This window comes from Ascaphus truei, chromosome 4 (genome assembly GCF_040206685.1).
Source record: "Ascaphus truei isolate aAscTru1 chromosome 4, aAscTru1.hap1, whole genome shotgun sequence".
NCBI classification, from domain to species: domain Eukaryota; kingdom Metazoa; phylum Chordata; class Amphibia; order Anura; family Ascaphidae; genus Ascaphus; species Ascaphus truei.
In genome coordinates this window covers 53,623,776-53,644,211 of record NC_134486.1, presented here as the reverse complement: position 1 = coordinate 53,644,211, position 20,436 = coordinate 53,623,776, and the positions used below count along the sequence as shown (strand labels likewise).

The following is a 20,436-nucleotide window of genomic DNA, read 5'->3' as shown; positions in this document are numbered from 1 at the left end:
GCTGTGACATTAATGCATATATTATGGTTGTGTCTTAATATTTTCATATTGGTGGGACGTATTTAACAAAAAAATAGATGCAGTTTAAAGTTGCAATTTAGAACCCGATGCAGTTTATTTTTATTGTAGGAAAGTGTAGCAAAAGGATCAAACACCGCAAAGAAATCTATGGATATTGCTTGCAATCAGTGTAATTAAAAAGCTATTACTATAGAAATGGAGATGTAAAAATCCCTTTGGCTAATTCATCTATTGGACCCATGTTATATTTTAAGTTAAGTAGATAAGTAGATGTTCAATCTTTTTTCTCTTGTCTCCAGAAAACGTAAGTATGAAAATGAGATTAGAAATAGCATTACATACACACATTCAGTGCTTACAATAACGCGACTGAACCCACAGAACATAGGGAACACATGGTGGTTTGAAAATGATCTGACATTGTCTCCTATCCGAAATACTGTCAGGCGACTTCTTCAAGTCAGGGAAGCCCTGAGCACTATGTAATTGTACACATATTCAGCATGGGCCAATACTAAGTCCAATTGTGGATGATCCACATAACAGAGCCGCTGTAGTGCAGTTGTGTTTTGCAAAGGAATAGAAGAGTCAGGACGTACCGATGGAAATAAAGGCGAAGGAAAAACAGCTTTCACTTTTATTTTTAAGGACTCAAATATAGCTTTATAATGATAGAAAATAAAGCTCCAATAATTCTGTGCAATACACTTGAAGGAAAACAAGCTAAGTTAGAGTCCATCCACTTTACACAAAGCATTGGAAACGTCTATTGATCTGTGAACCGTGCACTGTATATTGAGCGTATTCCCATTTGGTTACTGGCTTCCACCTACAGTAACTGAGGATGCTACTGCAGCTCCAAAATGCTGTGAGCCTGGCATCATGTCTTATTTGCATTACTACTGTACAACAATCAGGATGTGTTACTACAACAAATAAGAGTTACTAAGGGTAAGGGCACATCATGGCCACTATTAGAGCGTGTGTTACCATGAGGATTTATAAACTAGAGATGTACCACTTGGCAGTACTCTAGAGGCACCTTGTGAGCTAAAACCCAAATGTAATGCTATTTTCCATGGGAGAGGCACATACGCCCTGAATGTATGACTGAGTGAAAATCAAATACTGTAGAGGTGCAAAGGAATTCAAATAAAAAAATGTACACAAGAAAATAAGAACAAGGAATATACAGGAAGTAGACTGAAGATGAAGGAAGATGAAACTCTTCCAATTCCAAAAGCCGATGAGGTGGGGAAGATCATTAGTAAGAATTACCTGTCCATACGCTTTCTCTGCACGTCGATCGGCATCAATAACTTGTCTTTCCAGCTGCTGCATCTATATAAAATGAAATCAAGATTTATTCAGTTAGCATCAATGCAAGAATATCTTGGAGTTCTGGAAACACATCGCTCAAAATAAATAATATTGGCTTCAAAGAACGATGACATGCATGATTATTGTTATTATATTATCACTTGCAAAGAATAAAAATATATTTGGAGACATAAACATAATACTTTAGGTCATGTTTACTAAACATTTGCTTGAATAGACTGTAAGTTGTTTTCCAGGGCTGGAAGGTGTGTTAAAGAATAGCACTGCTTGGTAAATACGCTGAAATAGCTTTGTCAATGACAAAGCGCTGCAACCCATACTAAGTTTAATTAAACCATATTTTCTGCAAATAGTCACATATCAGCAGTACAGCTCCAAAAGATGCTAAAAAAAAGGACAGCAACAAAAACAATGAGAAGAAAATCAGCAATAAATAATATTGCTGGCAGTGCATACATAGTAAAGTCCAAAAAGCTTTACAGCACATCTGGTGTAAACAGCCTACACATTCCTTATTTAATAGTTTTTGTCCTGCTTTGCCTTTGCATGCAAAAGCATAGCCAATTATTTTCTCTCGTATCTGAGAAATACTTTAAAACCCTCTGACTGAGCTTAGTAGGCAGAATGTAAAGAACTGCTTAAAATCCAGAAGGTACCATATAAGGATACGGAAATCAAAGACAGCCACCTTCATATAGTAATTAATTAAATATATAGGGACGGTATAAAGTAAACGTGGATTAGCGAGTTGTATTTTGACCATGTGCCCCTGTGTCTATGAGGCTGCTTTGGTGTAATTTTGCCCTGTATACTCTAGCTTCTTTTTTGAAGAGTGTCGATAGGAGTTACATGATGCACACTGGAATGTGTCAAATTCTGCATGTTCGGAAGTCTCTGGCTAATTCGCTGCTCCAGATATAAGAAAGTTTATGAACAAATGTCTAACATTTTACACAACTGCAAGGAAACAAAATGGTGCCGTTCATCCTTTACTTGCCAGCTAGTAACCTACAGCAGGGGTGCACAAACTTTATCTGTGCCCCCTGCCTGCACTCCCCCCCAGATCGCCACACCCCTTACCTTTTCTCCAGCGTTATCTGACGTCGCGTTGCCAGAAGCCTCTGGAGATGAGGTAAGAGGGCGTTACTGAGGCCTTGAGCGCTCCCCCGGCGTTTACTTTTAATGTTGCGGGGAAGTGCGCAGGGCCTCTGTAAGCGCCTCGCCCCACAGAAAATTTCACAGCCCCCTAGTATGCACACACCTGACCTACAGTATGACTTGTAAGGGTGAGGCCTCGTTCAAGGTGCTGGCTTCTCGGGCGGGCGTGCTGACGTGCGTGCTGCCGTTAGCAACAAAGTATTCAATTTGAATACTTGTTGTCAGGGTAGCTACTGCCCTGCCTCCGAAGCCAGGAGTTGCCGCTGACGACAGCTTCAGTAAACAAAAATTTCGTTTCTTGGAGCTGAAGCAGCGTCACAGGGACCAAGGCAGCCAATGAAATCATTCTTCAGAATGATTTCAAGGCTGCAACACCACATCCCTGCTCTCTGTCTGTGGCCGGGAGGATTAGCATGTGACGTCAAAGACACGCCCACTGAACGACAGAACGCCCAGGCTGTCGGCAGGGGATGATCGGACGTCTCCTACACAAGCAATGCGCGCACTCGCGGACGCGCGCCCTTCATATCCCAAAGCAGGCACCCTGAACGAGCCCTCATACTTGCACAAGTAGATGGTTCACAATTGCTGTAATGCAACCAGCAAGGGGTAATGAAAGACATACAGTATGTTGTGAATCGCAGATACACTGTATCTGTCACTGTACAGCAGTACTTGCAGCTCTAGTAAAGCCTCAGTGGTGCAGTCCTGGGCAACTTATCATGCTTCCCAACAATAAATTGTAACATATACAAGAAAAAGAGAAGAAAGTGACAAAGTTGGGACATTAGGGGTCTGACATAACAGCATTAGGATCTAAGAAGCCATTTTGTTTGACTATTTTAGTCCGCCATCTTGTCGTCTTTATAAGTTTATATGTCATCTTTCTATGTGAAGAAATCTGTGTGAACGAACGTGTGAAACAGAGAATGGAATGTTTTCGCTCCTAGCTGACTTTATTGATCTTTCCTCATCCAATCAGCTCCAAAATGAAAGTGTAAACAGGCCAGCAGTTATGAGAAGCTTAAAAGTGAAACTGTTTCTCATACTAATATGCCAGGTGGCTGAACAGACATCACATTTAACCCCATAATGATTTTTAGCTTACATACATTTATCCAGTATTATTATGTATTACAAAATTACATCAGCTTTAGTATTGTTATGTATTACAAAATGATGTCATATTTAGTGACGTGCAAGCCCCCCCATAAAGGGGTGGAGCTTGAATTTTTAGGGTATAAATATATGGCATACCGTGTTATCTGAGAGAGAGCTTTTTGTTTTGAAGCTGTCTCCACTGTGTGCACTCTGAATAAACTCATTTGATAACTGAATTTTTGTTGTAACATTTTTACAGCTTTTACAAAAGAAAGGCACAATTCCTGTTTTAGTAAAAAATGTATAAATATATTGTGGGCCACAAGCACCAATTCGAACTTACATATAATATTTGATTCATCATCAGAGGATGCAATGGAATTCTGCAGGCAGCCTGTCGCGACTGTGGATATATCCTGGGGAGTCCCGTTGGGAAAGGCGTCATTAGGTGCTCTGTTGATGCTGGCAACCAGCAGGGCTCTCTGCTTCCTTACTCCCCTCCGCACTTCTGGGTTCTCCTGTCACAGCCGCATCACGGCGTCTGACATCACTCGCGACGTATATGAAAAAACTGGCACTCAGCCTGCTCCTCCGTCTAAAAGGCAACAGCGCCACCTAGCGCACCCTACGCGTTTCACCCAACAAACCAGGCTTCGTCAGGGGCGAACTCGGAAGCACGGAGGGGAGTAAGGAAGCCGAGAGCCCTGCTGGTTGCCGGCATCAACAGAGCACTACAGGCGCCTTTCCCAACGGGACTCCCCAAGGATATATCCACATTCGCGACAGGCTTCCTGCAGAATTCCATTGCACCCTCTGATGTTGATGAATCAAATGTTACATGTAAGTTACAATTAGAGCTTGTGGCCCACAATATATTTATACATTTGTTACTAAAACTGGAATTGTGCCTTTCTTCCTTCTCTTTTTCTTGTATATGTTGTTGAGGTCCCCTGATTGGGCCCTGTAGAGCCGAGGGACCCGGCCTTAATGAGGACTTCGTGTTTAAGTATATATATATGGTGAGGGTCTCTGAACAGATCTCCCGGTCTGTCTGAAGTAAGGACATTTTATTCTCCTGCCTGTGCTGCAAAGCCTTATTCAAGGCTATTGGGAGTGTGTAGTTCACTTTCAACCAAGGGAACTTCAGTGATTGTGAACACAGGGTGTAACCTGAGAGGAGTTCCTGACATCACCAGCCTCTCTGCTGCAGTCACAGAAGGGATTTTATCCTTACATGCCTGTTTATTTCAGCTACATTGTAGGTAGCCACTTTTCATGCGCTTTATTTATATGATAAAACGTACTTCACCATATTGGCATTTTTCTCTTTTATAGATCATATATCGTCCTGGATTCTTATAAGGATATTCTACGTATTTATCCCTCAGGTGTTAGATATTTAACCACCTGTTGTCTCTGATTTGCACCTTTTGTACCGAAACGTTGGCTTACGTGTGTCTATGTTTTGAATACAGTTTTTTTGGATTAACCCCGTGCAGTTTGCTGTCTCTTTACTGGTCCTTGAATTGGTTCGTATGCTGTAAATATATATATATAAAGCAACTGTAAATATTCCTGTATATTCATCTGCATGTCTTAGACAGGTCTGCAACCCTGTCTTTCACCATTCCCCCTCTCCCCCCCCCTTGTGTGGATGAGATTTATGGCTAGAGGTGTTAAATGGTTCCTGAAAGAAAGTGATGTAAGAGCCATAGTGATGTAAGAGCCACCTCTAGCCATAAATCTCATCCACACCGGGGGAAGGACAAGCACAGATAACATTCCAAGAGACACTGTTGTTAAGTATACCTTTTGCTTGCTTCATTCATTGTAACATCGCCGGAAGAAGAGATCAGTGTATCTCGAAAGCTCGCACAAATAAAAGCATTTCGTTAGCCACAGAACGGTATCATCTATTTATTTTTTGATTATTGAAGCTCGGCTAACACGGTACTGATACCTCTATATATATTGTGACAAACGGCTTACTCCGGGGCTCCGTCGTTTGTCCGGGACTGTTTAGAACACGGTCTTTTAGGGTAGGTTAAATGATGAGGCGTCACGTACTGTTCCTTTAAACAGGCTATGCCTGGTTTATTCAGTCCCAGGCACTGAGACTGCCACAGTGCATACAACAGAAAACAGATCAAAACAAAAGCTGCTCACCTGAGCGATAACTTAACTTAGATATCCCTGACTCAGGGTTGGAAGTGGCTTTTCCACTCCCAACAACAAAACAAGGTACTTTTGCAGTCTTACACAAATGAACAGAAAGATTGAACCTGTTTGGGGAAGAGGCTTCTCCCCTCTGTAGTTCAGCAGCCTTCCAGCCTCCTGGCTCTTGTGGAGAGACCAGAGCAAACAGGAAATCAGTCTTTCATACCTGATTCCTAATTAGCATGACAGGTGACAGAAATCAGGCAGCAGACAAACTCTGGTCTGGATCTCTCATCCCTCAGTTCCAGCGCTTGCCAAACTGTGGGATGGAGTGTATGTATTATAAGGCTGCACTCCCAGGCCAAACAGGATAGAAACTGTCTAGTATCCTGGGAGCCCTATATACGGAATTTATTACCATCCCCTGGTTTCTGTCACATATCCTCCCCCCCAGCTCAGACCTCGAGGGATGAGCGACCATGGATATTAGGGAGTGCATCCTTGACAACCCGTCAGCATTGCCATGTTTGTGCCCTGACCTGTGTTCCACAGAAAATTTAAAGGGTTGTAGGCTTAGGAACCACCTGGTCACTCTAGCATTCTTTTCCCTGTTTTGACACATCCAGGTAAGGGGTGCATGATCTGTGACCAACCGGAATTTTCTCCCCAACAGATAGTATTTGAGCGTCTCTACAGCCCACTTTATTGCGAGACACTCTTTCTCTACTATGGAGTAATTTTTCTCCTGGGGATTTAGTTTCCTACTTAAATAAAGGATGGGGTGCTCCTCACCTTGAGACTCCTGGGAGAGTACCGCCCCCAGCCCTACCTCAGATGCGTCGGTTTGGACTACGAACTCTTTGGAGAAGTCAGGTGTGACCAACACTGGTTGGGCACAGAGAGCTTCTTTCAGGCTTCTAAAGGCCTGTTCGGTTTCCGGGGACCACTTTACCATTAGCGGTCCTCTTGCTTTTGTGAGGTCAGTTAGTGGGGTTGCCTTAGTTGCAAAATTGGGAATAAACCTTCTATAGTACCCAATTAACCCCAAAAAGGTCCTTACTTGTTTTTTTGTAACTGGCCTTGGCCAATTTTGTATCGCCTCCACTTTGAGTGTTTGGGGTTTGAGTAAACCTCTGCCAATAGAATATCCCAGATACTTGGCCTCCTCCAGACCAATAGTGCATTTAGCGGGGTTAGCAGTTAGTCCAGCAGACCGGACTGCGTCAAGCACAGCTTGGACCTTTGGAAGGTGGGATTGCCAATCTTCACTATGGATTACCACATCATCCAGGTAGGCGGCAGCATACCGAGCATGTGGTTTTAAAATTTTATCCATCATTCTTTGGAATGTGGCGGGAGCTCCATGTAAGCCAAAAGGCAACACCTTATACTGAAAGAGGCCGTCTGGGGTTGAGAAGGCTGTCTTTTCTTTTGCCCTTTCTGTGAGGGGAACCTGCCAGTACCCTTTTGTTAGGTCTAGGGTTGTGAGATATCGGGCTTTGCCCAGTCTCTCTACAAGTTCATCTACCCTGGGCATAGGATAAGTATCAAATTTTGACACCGCGTTCAGTTTCCGGTAGTCATTACAAAACCTTGTTGTACCATCTGGCTTTGGGACTAAGACTATAGGGCTGTTCCACCCACTTTGGGATTCCTCAATTACACCTAGTTTTAGCATTTTTTTAACCTCTAAACTTATAGCCTTTCTTTTGGCCTCTGGGATTCGGTACGGTTTAAGGTTAACTCGGACCCCCGGTTCAGAGACTAGGTCATGTTCAATTACGCTAGTTCTACCTGGCCGTATAGAGAAGATTTCTTTGTTTCTTCTCACTAAATTCTGAACCTCTCGTTTCTGATGAACAGACAGGGTTTCAGCTATGCTAACCTCTGGGTCAGTTTCTTGATTCTCTGACGGACCTGGGGTTACTAGGGTTAACAAGACTTCTCTATCTTTCCAGGGCTTGAGTAGGTTTATATGGTAAATTTGCTCAGGTTTCCTCCTACCTGGCTGTCTTACCTTATAATTTACTTCTCCCACTCTTTCCAAGACCTCATATGGCCCATGCCATTTAGCAAGGAATTTACTCTCCACGGTGGGAACCAGAACTAGTACCCTATCACCTGGAGAAAAAATTCTGACCCTAGCACCCTTATTATATGTATTCCTCTGTGCTTCTTGAGCTTTCTCCATGTGTTCCCTCACTATGGGTAGGACTGCAGCAATGCGGTCCTGCATCTGGGCAACATGCTCTATTACACTTCTGTAAGGGGTAACCTCGTGTTCCCAAGTCTCTTTGGCTATATCCAATAAGCCCCTTGGGTGTCGGCCATACAATAGTTCAAACGGGGAGAAGCCTGTGGATGATTGGGGAACTTCCCTAATGGCAAATAACAGGTACGGTAACAAACAATCCCAGTTTTTCCCATCTTTATCAACCGCCCGCCGTAACATGCTCTTTAAGGTTTTATTGAACCTTTCCACTAAACCATCTGTTTGTGGATGATAGACTGAGGTTCTGAGATGCTTGATTTTTAGGAGTTTACATAGCTCTTTCGTTACTTGGGACATAAATGGTGTTCCCTGGTCAGATAGAATCTCTTTAGGAATCCCGACCCGGGAAAACAGAACTACTAACTCTTTTGCTATGTTTTTAGCTGAGGTGCTACGTAGGGGAACTGCCTCCGGATATCGGGTGGCATAATCTAATATTACCAATATATGCTGATGTCCCCTAGCAGACTTTATTAGGGGTCCTACTAGATCCATAGCAATCCGGTCAAATGGTACCTCTATTATGGGAAGGGGTACCAATGGGCTGCGGTACGCCTTGAACGGGGCGGTGATCTGACATTCTGGACATGAGGAACAATAATTCGTAATTTCTGCCAGAACCCCAGGCCAATAGAAGCTTCGGAGAACCTTTTCTTTTGTCTTTTCCACCCCTAGGTGTCCCCCCAATGGATGACTATGTGCGAGGTGTAATACTACGTTACGGAATGTCTGTGGTACCAACAATTGTTTCGTTGTAACTGATTTCCTTTTATCAACCCGATATACTAGGTCGTTCTCTACCTCGAAGTAGGGGTAAGCAAGTGACCTATCTGGTTGGCCAGGAGTACTATTCTGGTCCCGTATATTTCCCCTTGCTACCGCTAATGTGGGGTCCTCCCACTGGGCTTTCTTAAAACTCCCAGGACTGACCTCTAGGTCAGCGAGGGTCTTATCCGGTTCTGGGGTGGTAAGTGTGTGCTCAACATCTTGATTTGGGGTATTCCCTACCAAAGTAGTGATGGGGAAGGGAATTTTACAGCACTCCTCCTTTTCCCCCTTCTTATTTGGGCCCTCGTCAACCTCCATTTCTGAAAAAGGGAAAGGATTTGTTTCTTCTAACACTTCGTTATGGTCTGCTATTGAACTCTGGGCGCTATTCTGAGCGGGGGACCACATTTTTAGAAAATGGGGAAAGTCGGTCCCTATTAACACATCATGTGCCAGTTTGGGTACAATACCCACCTTGAAATCTAAAGAACCAAACTCTGTTTCAAAAAAAACATCAACAGTGGAATATTCATGATTATCCCCATGTATACAACAAATTGCCACTCTTTGTGAACTGTTTCCCTGTTTCTTCTTAATGGGCAAGAGGTATTCGGACACTAGTGTGACCATGCTCCCAGAGTCAAGAAGTGCCCGAACCCTCTTACCATTAACCTTTACAAATGCCCACAGATGGTTATTCAAGGGGTCCTCTGGGCTAGGGCCCATACATTGGGACAACAGCGAATAAGGTTCCACGCTGTTGCATTGCATGGGCTCATCATTTAGTGGGCAGATTTTTGCTGTGTGGCCCCTCTCATGACAATTTACACATTTAGGTACATAGTCTGTGTCCCACTTAGAGCCTTTTCCCGGCTCCCCATGTTGGCTATTGCCCTTAGTGTGCGAACCACTGTTGCTTGTGCTGCGTGAAGGGGGTTGCCGCTCTTCAGCGCCCCTTAACCCCGGTACCCTTTTACCGTCTCTGGAAGAGTCCTGGAACCTCGGGTAGTGGGGTTGCTCCACGACTGTGGGTTGCGGGTGCTCTTCTGCTGCATTGTACCTTTCTACGAGGGCCACAAGCTCATCCGCATTGTGGGGGTCACTCCGACTGACCCAACGGCGTAAGGCAGAGGGAAGTTTCCTCAAGAACTGGTCCATGACCAACCGTTCCACGATGTGGCTGGCTGAGTTGATCTCGGGTTGTAGCCACTTCCGGGCGAGGTGGATGAGGTCATACATCTGGCTTCGGGTGGCTTTATCCATCGTGAAGGACCATGCGTGAAACCTTTGGGCGCGAACAGCCGTGGTTACGCCGAGGCGGGCGAGGATCTCGAACTTCAATTTTGCATAGACGTTAGCTTCGGCTGGCTCTAGATCAAAGTAAGCCTTCTGGGGTTCGCCGCTTAGGAAGGGTGCGATTAGACCAGCCCACTCAGCTTCTGGCCATCCCTCTCTCTGTGCCGTGCGTTCAAACGTGAGAAGATAGGCTTCCACATCATCCGAGGGTCCCATCTTCTGAAGGTAGTGGCTTGCCCTGGTCATTTTCGGAACTGGGGCTGCCGCTGCCAGTGGAAGGTTACTGATAGTCCCCCTCAGGATCTCGAGTTCCTGCTGAAAGCCCTGAGCGAACCGCTGTTGCTCCTCTCTCAGCAAGCGGTTTGTCTCTTGCTGGTTTGCATTCGCGTTTTGCAGGGCTTCATTCGTCTGTTGCTGGTTTGCATTCGCCTGTTGCTGGTTGGCATTCGCCTGTTGCTGGTTGGCATTAATCTCTTGCTGGGCTATTAGCAGCTGTTGCTGGGCTGCATTCGTCTGCTGCTGGTTTGCATTAGTTTCTTGCTGGGCTATTAACAGCTGTTGCTGGGTTTCATTCACGTCTTTCTGGGCAGCGACATTGCGTACCAGCGCACCCACCACGTCTTCCATCTTGTTTGCAGAGGATGAAAAAAACTTTTTTTTTTTTTTTCTTTCAAAGTTCTTCAACCCGCAGACCCCCTAGTGCTCTGCCCGCATTCTCCACCATATGTGACAAACGGCTTACTCCGGGGCTCCGTCGTTTGTCCGGGACTGTTTAGAACACGGTCTTTTAGGGTAGGTTAAATGATGAGGCGTCACGTACTGTTCCTTTAAACAGGCTATGCCTGGTTTATTCAGTCCCAGGCACTGAGACTGCCACAGTGCATACAACAGAAAACAGATCAAAACAAAAGCTGCTCACCTGAGCGATAACTTAACTTAGATATCCCTGACTCAGGGTTGGAAGTGGCTTTTCCACTCCCAACAACAAAACAAGGTACTTTTGCAGTCTTACACAAATGAACAGAAAGATTGAACCTGTTTGGGGAAGAGGCTTCTCCCCTCTGTAGTTCAGCAGCCTTCCAGCCTCCTGGCTCTTGTGGAGAGACCAGAGCAAACAGGAAATCAGTCTTTCATACCTGATTCCTAATTAGCATGACAGGTGACAGAAATCAGGCAGCAGACAAACTCTGGTCTGGATCTCTCATCCCTCAGTTCCAGCGCTTGCCAAACTGTGGGATGGAGTGTATGTATTATAAGGCTGCACTCCCAGGCCAAACAGGATAGAAACTGTCTAGTATCCTGGGAGCCCTATATACGGAATTTATTACCATCCCCTGGTTTCTGTCACAATATATATATATATATATATATATATATATATATATATATATATATATATATATATATATATATACATGTAAAATATATATATATATTTTTTTTTCATTAGGGGTACTTGAGTAGAGAACAGTATTTTTGTGTTTGTTAATAAATTGTAACAGCATATTGTTTCTAAACTTGCCACAAGTTATGTAAATTGTGGTATTTTGTCTAACTCTATCCATGACCAAAGTCCAACCACTACTCATACTATGTGAACTTGTAAACTCTAATTCTCAATAGGGACTCCGTAAGCTTTCACGGCTACACATATTGTGTATAGAGTTTTTGTTCCCAAATCAAAGTTATGCAAGAATTTACATCCATTCTCTAACTTTCATTACGTGTAAAAAAATGGGAAAATATTTGTTTGTGTTATCACATTGGCCTGGTATTGCAGCAAAACAGTACTGCACGAAACGACACCCAATAACCTGTTCTAAATCTATACTTTTCCTTATTACGTTGTAGCCAGGATTGATGGGGCAGTCATTTCCTTTTTGGGATCAGAACACAATAAATGTGGTTTCTTATACAGGAAATAAATCAGTTTTATCCAATGCATATAATAAGAGGCAGTGGAGAAGTATGCTGGTACTGGGGTTTTTGGAGTACCACTACTTTTTAATTGACAGATGAATAGTTTAATTTTCTATTCAAATATTTTTATACTGTATATACAGTATATATATGTATATATATATATATAATGTAAAACAAACACCCAGCACTGAGGGTATTATATACAGTACCAGTATAATTTGCCACTGAATGTATACCTTACTGTACTGTACTGTGTCTCAGCTACAGTATGTGGTAATGAATGTTGCTGAGGTGTAGTGTACATAGAGAAGAATGGTGAAAGAAACCTCTTGTACCATTCACTGCTAAACAGGTTTCAGTCGCTTTACCCCGCGTCATGTGTTTGGAATGAGCCTTATTCCTGGGAAGAAATACAAATATGGTAGACAGCACCACTTAGTTAAAGAGATATAAAATGATACCAAAAAACAACAAAGGTGCTAGGGAGATAGGGAATCCCTGTCCATTTCCAAATACATGTAGCATAAATCAAAATCTACCCCACACTCATAGATAAAATACACGTATATCAAGAAAAAATAGGGAGATGCGTTGCACCACGTCTCCCTACCTTTTCTTCATTATTCCTGCTTTCTGCGGATCTGCACACAGAAGGCTCCTTTTTGACCTACAGAACTTTCGACAACATACTGTACGGTCGGCAACAGCATGCGAGTGTTTTGCCATTTCTAAGATTTATCTGGACTATTCATAAAGGGCTATGTCATAAACTACATCAAGAAATCTCTGACCCTGTTATTACTGGTTCTGTGTGTTTTTCTATTATGAAAGATCCAGGTAGGCGCTATACTCCAGACACGAGCCATATCATCCATTTTTATAGGTCCTCTTAACAAGGGACGCCTTAACATTGTATCTTTATGTATATGAAAAATGAACACGTCTCTTATCCGCTGTGGAGCACAATAGCCCGAACTTGGACTATCTCTACAAGTATATCAAGATGCTTTAAACCAACAAATTGTATATCTACTGATTAGTAAAAATTGCATATATAGATACAGGAAAAAACCTCAGTCACTGCATACAAAATGTCAGGGAAAAGGTAGGGGCACGGAACTTTTTGGATTACTACCTTTCCTTTACACCATGCAGCCCAGATAGAAAAAAGTTGTCTTTTTTTTTTAATAGACATTTCATTAAAATCAATAATGGCTGCCATTCCATCTCACTGACGTTTGTAGACACTGTACGTGAAACTGTTATATCATTTCTATGCTATTCTGAGCCCTTTCATTGACAATATATCTAAAAAGTGCCAGAATTGTGTAGGCTCCTAAAGTATGTGAATGCCATGATATCTGTGGTATTATCACGCTCTACCCTACTCTGAATGGAAGTGGATTGGAGCTACGGAGGTGACTGAAGAGACTAATGGACAATGGGGCACATGCATCAAGGGCCGGAATGGGTTATCACACCTGTTCCAGTGTTAGCCCCCGTTCCGGCATTTAACCGTGCCGGAACTTAGAGCAATCCATACCGTTTTTTTTTTTATCTCTCTTCATTTTTGAATGCAGGGGTTCTATGCAGCAGAACCCCATTAATTTCAGCTCCGTGGACTCCCTGCTTCCATAGATACTTACCTCCGAAGGGGGTGCAGGTATCGCTCTTCAGTTTACATCCCCCAGTCACATGGGCCAATAGGAAGCCGCATCAGGTGATGTCACGGTTTCCTATTGGCCTGCAGGACGTGGGAACTTTGAAAATCCACCACAATGTGAACCCTGGAATGGCTACTAGCACACTCTGCGGAGGCAAGAATCTTCAGAAGCATGTGGGTCTCCGGCGCTGAAATTAATGGGGTTCAGCTCCGGAAACCCCCTGCTTTTGACCTTACAGGGTTCTTATTCAGGTGTAGCAATTGTACAGCAAGTCAAATGGAATCTCTTTGACAACCTACAGTATATATAGTACTAATAATAACTTTATTTCATATAGAGCTGTTCTCTCAATGGGATTCAAAGCACCTCACAATTACAATAAAAGTGCAAGATACACAGCTCTGTACAAAGAACTTTACAGGCTTGTGTCTACGGGACAAGCTGAACACTAACAGACACTGAACTTGTGTGAGTCTTGCGAGAGGAACACTGCTCACTCCCCAAAGACATTACTCAGTGCTTTTAGTACCCTGTATACATACAGGAGACAGTTTGCCCCTAACCTTCTCCAGTTTTTCTGTTTACAGTATGTATTTTATTTGTTCACAGGATTGTGGGGAAAATGGCTAACGCTAGACAAAAGTAGGCCTTGATGTGTCAGTGTGAGGAGAGATGTACTGTATTCCTACACTGAGGAGAACAAAAAAAAAGAGCTTTTACAAGCATTGCTGGAGAGTGATGCAGACCAGGATGCTGTGCCCGGAGGAGCAGAGCAGTAGGGTAAAGGGTGGCTGGACTTTGGACTGTTGTACTCAGAGGATTCCAGCACTCCTCATTCTCAAACCTCCTTGGACATCTACATGCAAACTGTTCTAATGCACCTGGGACATACAGAAGCGGCAATATGGCTGCAACTCATCCTCCAATATCAGCAAGCAGAGCAAGAGGCTGCCCAGGGGGAGTATGAAGAGGATCATACGCTTAGGAAGGGATGAGTATGAAGCAGAGCACAGATACCAGCTGAATAGTCAGACACGAGGTGGAAACCCCAACACTCAGCAGCAGAGATTCCGGCCATTATTAAGTATGTTATACTTTTTGATTAATTGTTAAAATAAATAATTCCTTCTCTCCAAAATGTCAGGCTGTAAAACAGTCTGCAGCTAGGGAGAAGTGACTGCCAGGACACACTCCAATAGTCCTGTCAGGTCTCCATTTTCTCTCTCAGATTAAAGAATTGTGGGGTCTATGAATTTGTGTTTGAGCCATATAAGTCTGATTCAACTTGGGGTCTATGCGAGTGTGGATCTCAACTCATTTGTGACAAATTACGTCAGTTAGCGCGCCCGTTTATCACATGGGAGGACTCGGGGGTGGGAGGGTGTTCAGATACGGCGGCTAAGGTGAAAAGTGTTTGTAATTGTTGTATTGTATTGAGAGCCATTGCTTCAGAAAGGCTGCTGCGACTGCGGAAACGTTTGATTCTATGGCAAAAATAAAAGCATGAAGAATGAAAAATCCGTTGTGCCCACTCCTCTTTTCTTAGTTGGATAATCTTCATGGGAGGAAACAGTCTGCCCCAAGAGTTTGCACTGGTACTAAAATATATGGACAGAACAACATAACAGTGACAGCTCTGGGATGATCATTTTTTTTTATGCCTCACATTCTCTTCCCATGACCCCCTCGGTGACCTACTACAGGACTTTGCATAGTAATGTATAGTTTTTATGTTTTGTGCATTTTTTTTAAACTGCCTGGTTTTAAAACGAAGTCATTTGGTATTCTTTCTGTATACAGCACTGTACCACCTTTTGTTACAATAAATCGACAGTTCAATAAGTACTGTCTTTGTGCTCAAAATTAACATGTTTACCTCTGGAGACATGGCTTCCTAAATTAGGGGTTTTGTTAAATTTGTATATTATTTTGGTGGAGCAGTGTCTCCCCCGGGATAAGCCACCTAATAATTATAGTGGTGGCAGCGTAGTGTGGGTGTATAGTGAGGGTTTGGGGGTTGGGGATGTTCCCGATTGTAGTGCCCTGCAGGGAGGAGAGTAAGGCATCGGGTGGCCAGTTGAACCCGTTCACACACACACACACACACACACACACACACACACACACACACACACACACACACACACACACACACACACACACACACACACACACACACACGTATAGGTGGGAGAGGGTAAACATGATAGATACCCAACAAGTAACCTTGTTGTTCTTGTCCAACAATGTCCTCTTGTGATATGTCGATCTCACTGCCATTTTAATGTATTTATTTTGTCTCCTGTCTCTTCAGGTAATACCCAGCATTCATGCCTCCATACTTCAAGTTGTCTGAAGCTTCTATAATAATCTTCAAATTTAGTTTCCCACCCATAAGTGAGCACAGGCAGTATACACTAGTCGAACACTTTCCTTTGCGGCACAGTGGAAGATTGTCTTGCATTCCACCCCCTTTATTCTCCTATTGATTTCCCTCACAAGGTTGCCCTCCATTTATACTTGCTGGCCAAGTTAAACATGGGTTTTGACTTCTTCTAGTTCTATTCCATCTTTTTTGATCTTTGTATAGTTGAAACATTTATTGAACATCACTGGTCTTGCTGAGATTCACATGGAGACCCACCTTCTCACTTGCTTGGGCGAGTCTTTTTATTTGTTGCTAGAGATCTTCTGAACTTGTGGCAAAAATAAAAATGTTGTAAGGTGAGTCAAGCATTTACCATTTATTTTGATTCTTTTTTCTTCCTATGTCTTGGACAGTTCTTCAAGTGTTGCTGTGAAAAACCTTTGTGTATCCTTGTTTCTGTCTTCATGTAATCTAATAGTTGATGTGGTATTTTCATAAATGTTCCTTTTAGTATCAATGTATACTAATGCGTATAAAACAGCTGAGGTGTAGACAGAATCAAATGCTTTTTCATAATTTACGAATAGTAAGCTGGGTGGTTGATCATATGAATTACTTTGGGAAATCACTTCTTGTACAACTTGGATGTGGTCCATTCTGTTGTATCCACTTGCAAAATCCTGCTTTTTCTCCAGGCAGGGCAAAGTCCAGGGTATGTTGCAGTCGATTAGGGAGTATCTTCGTAAAAATGGCATTGCTCCATTGTTCTGGCATTTTCCTGTTCTTCAAGCATGTGAAGAGTTTTTTTCAAGGATTTTATCTACTTTCCCAAGCTGCTTTCAAGGTTTCAGTTGTAATTCCATTTTCCCCTGTCCCATTCTTCATGAATGTTATTGTCTTTGCTATTTCATCTTGAAGGACATGTGGTACATCATTACTGGTATCTTCTTGCTCTTAATCTGCTTGATTATGCCCAGTGTTATCTGTGTTTTTGTACAATTTCTTCCAGTCCTCAACTCTCGTTATGATAAGTGCACACTTTTATTGTTGATCCATTGTCTTGTTTCAGTGTTATGATTGACCTCTTCCCAATCAAAAGTCGCTGCTTCGTCCTCTTTAGTGGTGACTAGCTGATATTCCCGGCGTTGCCCGGGCGTGGAAGGGCAGGGGGCATGGAGTGGAAGGGTGGGGGGGGAGGGGCGTGGAAGGGCGGGGGGGGCAAGGGGCGTGGAGGGCAAAGGTCGGGGGGGCAAAGGGCAGGGAGGGGCAAAGGGCAAGGAGGGGCGGTGGGGCAAAGGGCAGGGAGGGGCGGGGGGGCAAAGAGCAGGGAGGGGCATGGGGCATCACAGGCACCCACTGACACGGGGGCATCACAGGCACCCACTGACACGGGGGCATCACAGGCACCCACTGACACGGGGGGCATCACAGGCACCCACTGATACGGGGGCATCACAGGCACCCACTGACACGGGGCATCACAGCCACAGGCTGCACCTTGTCCCACAGACAGAGCTGCACCCACTACCAGGCTAAGGACAGACCCACTCACGTCCTGTACAAAGGCCGTGGCACTTACACACCCCCTGCACACAGGCCGCGGGTGGCACTGATCTGCCGGTAGCCGCTGTCCGTGGGGTTGAAGTCGCTGCCCCCGGGCCGCAGGGAGAGCTGCAGGTGTGGGAACCCATGCAGCCAGTACAGGAGGCGGGTCACAGTGCGGAGAGTGCGGGTAGCGGACACAGCGGCATCCCGGGGAGGAGGAGAGCACGGGTGCGCGCGGCGCGTGCACACAATTGAGAGCCGTGGTGAGAGTCTCCCGCTGTGTCCCGGGCGCTCGCTCCGCTGCCCCGCTGACTGTAGCGGCGCCGGGGGAGTGGGGGGAGGAAAAAGCGCGGGAAACCGGGAGACCCGGGGAGAGGAGGAGGTGCGCGCGGGTCCCGATGAGCGGCGCGCACTGCGGCTGTGATGAGTTGGATTTCAGGCTGATGTTCGGGGAGGAAGCGGCGGAGCCTCCGGGACCGGCGGGTAAGAGGTGTGTGTGTGTGTGTTGGACCTTTGGCCCGTCACTCCACCTCAGACCAATGAGAGGTGTGCGGGGGCGGGCGGGCCAAGGGACCAATCAGATTGCCGCTAGGGACAGTGCAGACAGGGACACATACAATGCTTTCAGAAATATATAGTAAGATGGGCGAGTGTTCCACGTCGGATTTAGGCGGATTGGCAAATTCCTTTGAGTCGCGGATCCGTCTCAAAAAGGCGGATTAATTTTTCCCCCTATTATTGAAATCCGTCCGATGGATTGCAAAAATGGAGGAGGAAGAGTTCCATTTTAGTAGTGTCTCCAGTTGTATATATATCACCTCAAACCGCCCTTCAAATAAATTAGGGAGAGATGCTTGTGCTGAGAAAAGAGCAAACCTGAGGTGCCCTGGGAGACATTCTCTTGCCTATCCTAAAAGGATTTCCATAAGATCTGTATTGAGTTGATAAGCCTAAAGCACCTTGTGACTATGTCCATTTTCTGTTTGGATTCTTCTTGAAGAATTAATTTACGTAAAAGTCTTCACCAAATTCTACCAATCTGTCTCCATGTCCATTCCTTTTACCGTAAACATACTTATCAACTGATGTTTCGTCTTTTCGCCGAGCACAAAACTTTGCCTTTAAATCGCCCATAATAATCTTTAGGTGACAATTTCCTTAGTTGTAAATTGTCAACCAACTTCAATGTCTGTGTGACTTGATGTTGGAGAATGCATTCAGATAATTTGAATCTTGTATCTCTTTGTCAACTGAATGATGATTCTGGCTGCTATTTCAGAAGAACTTTCATACTGTATTTCACTATGTTGTTTCTCCATTTAACGATGAAGCCTACACCACTGATTCTTCCATTTGGCATACCTTTGTAAATAATAGGTGTCTACTTTTGAGCTCAATGATGCCTTCATTATCCCTGACCCTGGGAGATTTAGGGAACACCACCCCCCTCTCATTCCCCACACCAATATCAGTGAAGCTACCTCTAGTTTCTGAAAGCTGAAAGGTGTTTGAAAGCAGCAGGATACTTGGGCTGCATACACATTTGGCCTGGATTCCAAAACCCTGGTATTTATTATTTTTAGCCTCAGCTGGTGTCCTAACAGCTTGGACTCTGCCACAATATGTATATAGAGCTGTGCAAGATGATATGGTGCAGAAGATTATTGAAGATAACAAAAGCTTAAAAAAGTCAAAGCAGCGACTTATGGTTGGGAAGAAGCAAATCATTACACTCAAGATGATGGACCAACAATAAAAGACGGTGCACCTATCAAAGTGAGTTGAGGATTTCTACATCAAATTGTACGCGAACACAGATAACACATGGCATAATTCAGCATGGGCACGAATAAACTACTAATGATGTACCATGCATCCTCCCAGAAGAAGTGGCAAAAGCACCTTTAATAAAAAATATATATATATATATATATTTTCCAAATAGTATTTCACCAACATAGAAAACCACTAAACGACAACTACTAAATTGCTGTGTAAACTACTGTGTAGACCTCACTGCCAAAGCAATGCATTGCTGGTCTGTCTGGCAGCCACAGATGATAAAAGGGGAAAAAATGTTTCAGAATGTAGTTTTTAGGCTTTAGTCATCACATCTGTCTGGCATAGTTTGCCAATTTGCACATACCAGTGGGAATTTTTGCCAGAGCCTTGACTTGAGTATACAGTACTGTACACCCCTAGCCATTTACTGTATTCCGCAGAAGCGCCAAGACATGCAGGCACATACCTATTTCATTTAAAAATGGAAAAGAACATAATGATCTTTCTTCATAAATACCAAAAATAATTTTCCAACTATATATTTGGGATCTGGTAGTTTTCTTGTGATGTGCTAAAGAGTTTGTGAGACATTACCAATTGTAGGAAGTATCATTAAGTAACAAGAGAAGCACCAGGAAACATTACCAAGCAATGACTACATTTACTAAGTCACGCAAGCACCTTGGCTTGTGTAGTACAGTAAAGGGAGGTTACTAGCAGGGCTGCCGACGGGGGGGGGGGGGGGGAGGGGAAACGGTGCTGGAAGTTGGACCCGGCCTCAACTTCAGCGTCCAGCTGCAGGGCAGCCGGGCCTCTGGTCGCCACCGCCGGGTCCCAGCTCCCGGCTCTCCTCAACTGCTGCCTCATCATCCCACGTCTGACCTCTTTCTCCAAACTGGGTGCACTCGTAAGTCAGCCTGAGCCTCCGGTGGGAGAGAGAGGCCCAGCATGGGAGGAGGCAGCAGCAGCTGGTGGAAACCAGTGGTAAGTGTATTTGTGGGGGTGGTAAGTGTGGGGGGGTGGTAAGTGTACATGTGTTG

The 20,436-nt window shown here is 44.2% G+C and overlaps 1 protein-coding gene across 3 annotated transcripts in view; it reads right to left on the bottom strand.

Annotated features, from left to right (window-relative positions):
* PLEKHH2 (pleckstrin homology, MyTH4 and FERM domain containing H2) overlaps positions 1 to 20,436 on the bottom strand; it is a 142,484-nt gene that overhangs the window by 73,640 nt on the left and 48,408 nt on the right. For all 3 annotated transcript variants that reach the window (XM_075595767.1, XM_075595766.1, XM_075595768.1), the window contains one exon: positions 1,300 to 1,362. In XM_075595767.1, the coding sequence (XP_075451882.1) occupies positions 1,300 to 1,362 (63 nt within the window). The remainder of the gene's footprint in view (positions 1 to 1,299; positions 1,363 to 20,436) is intronic.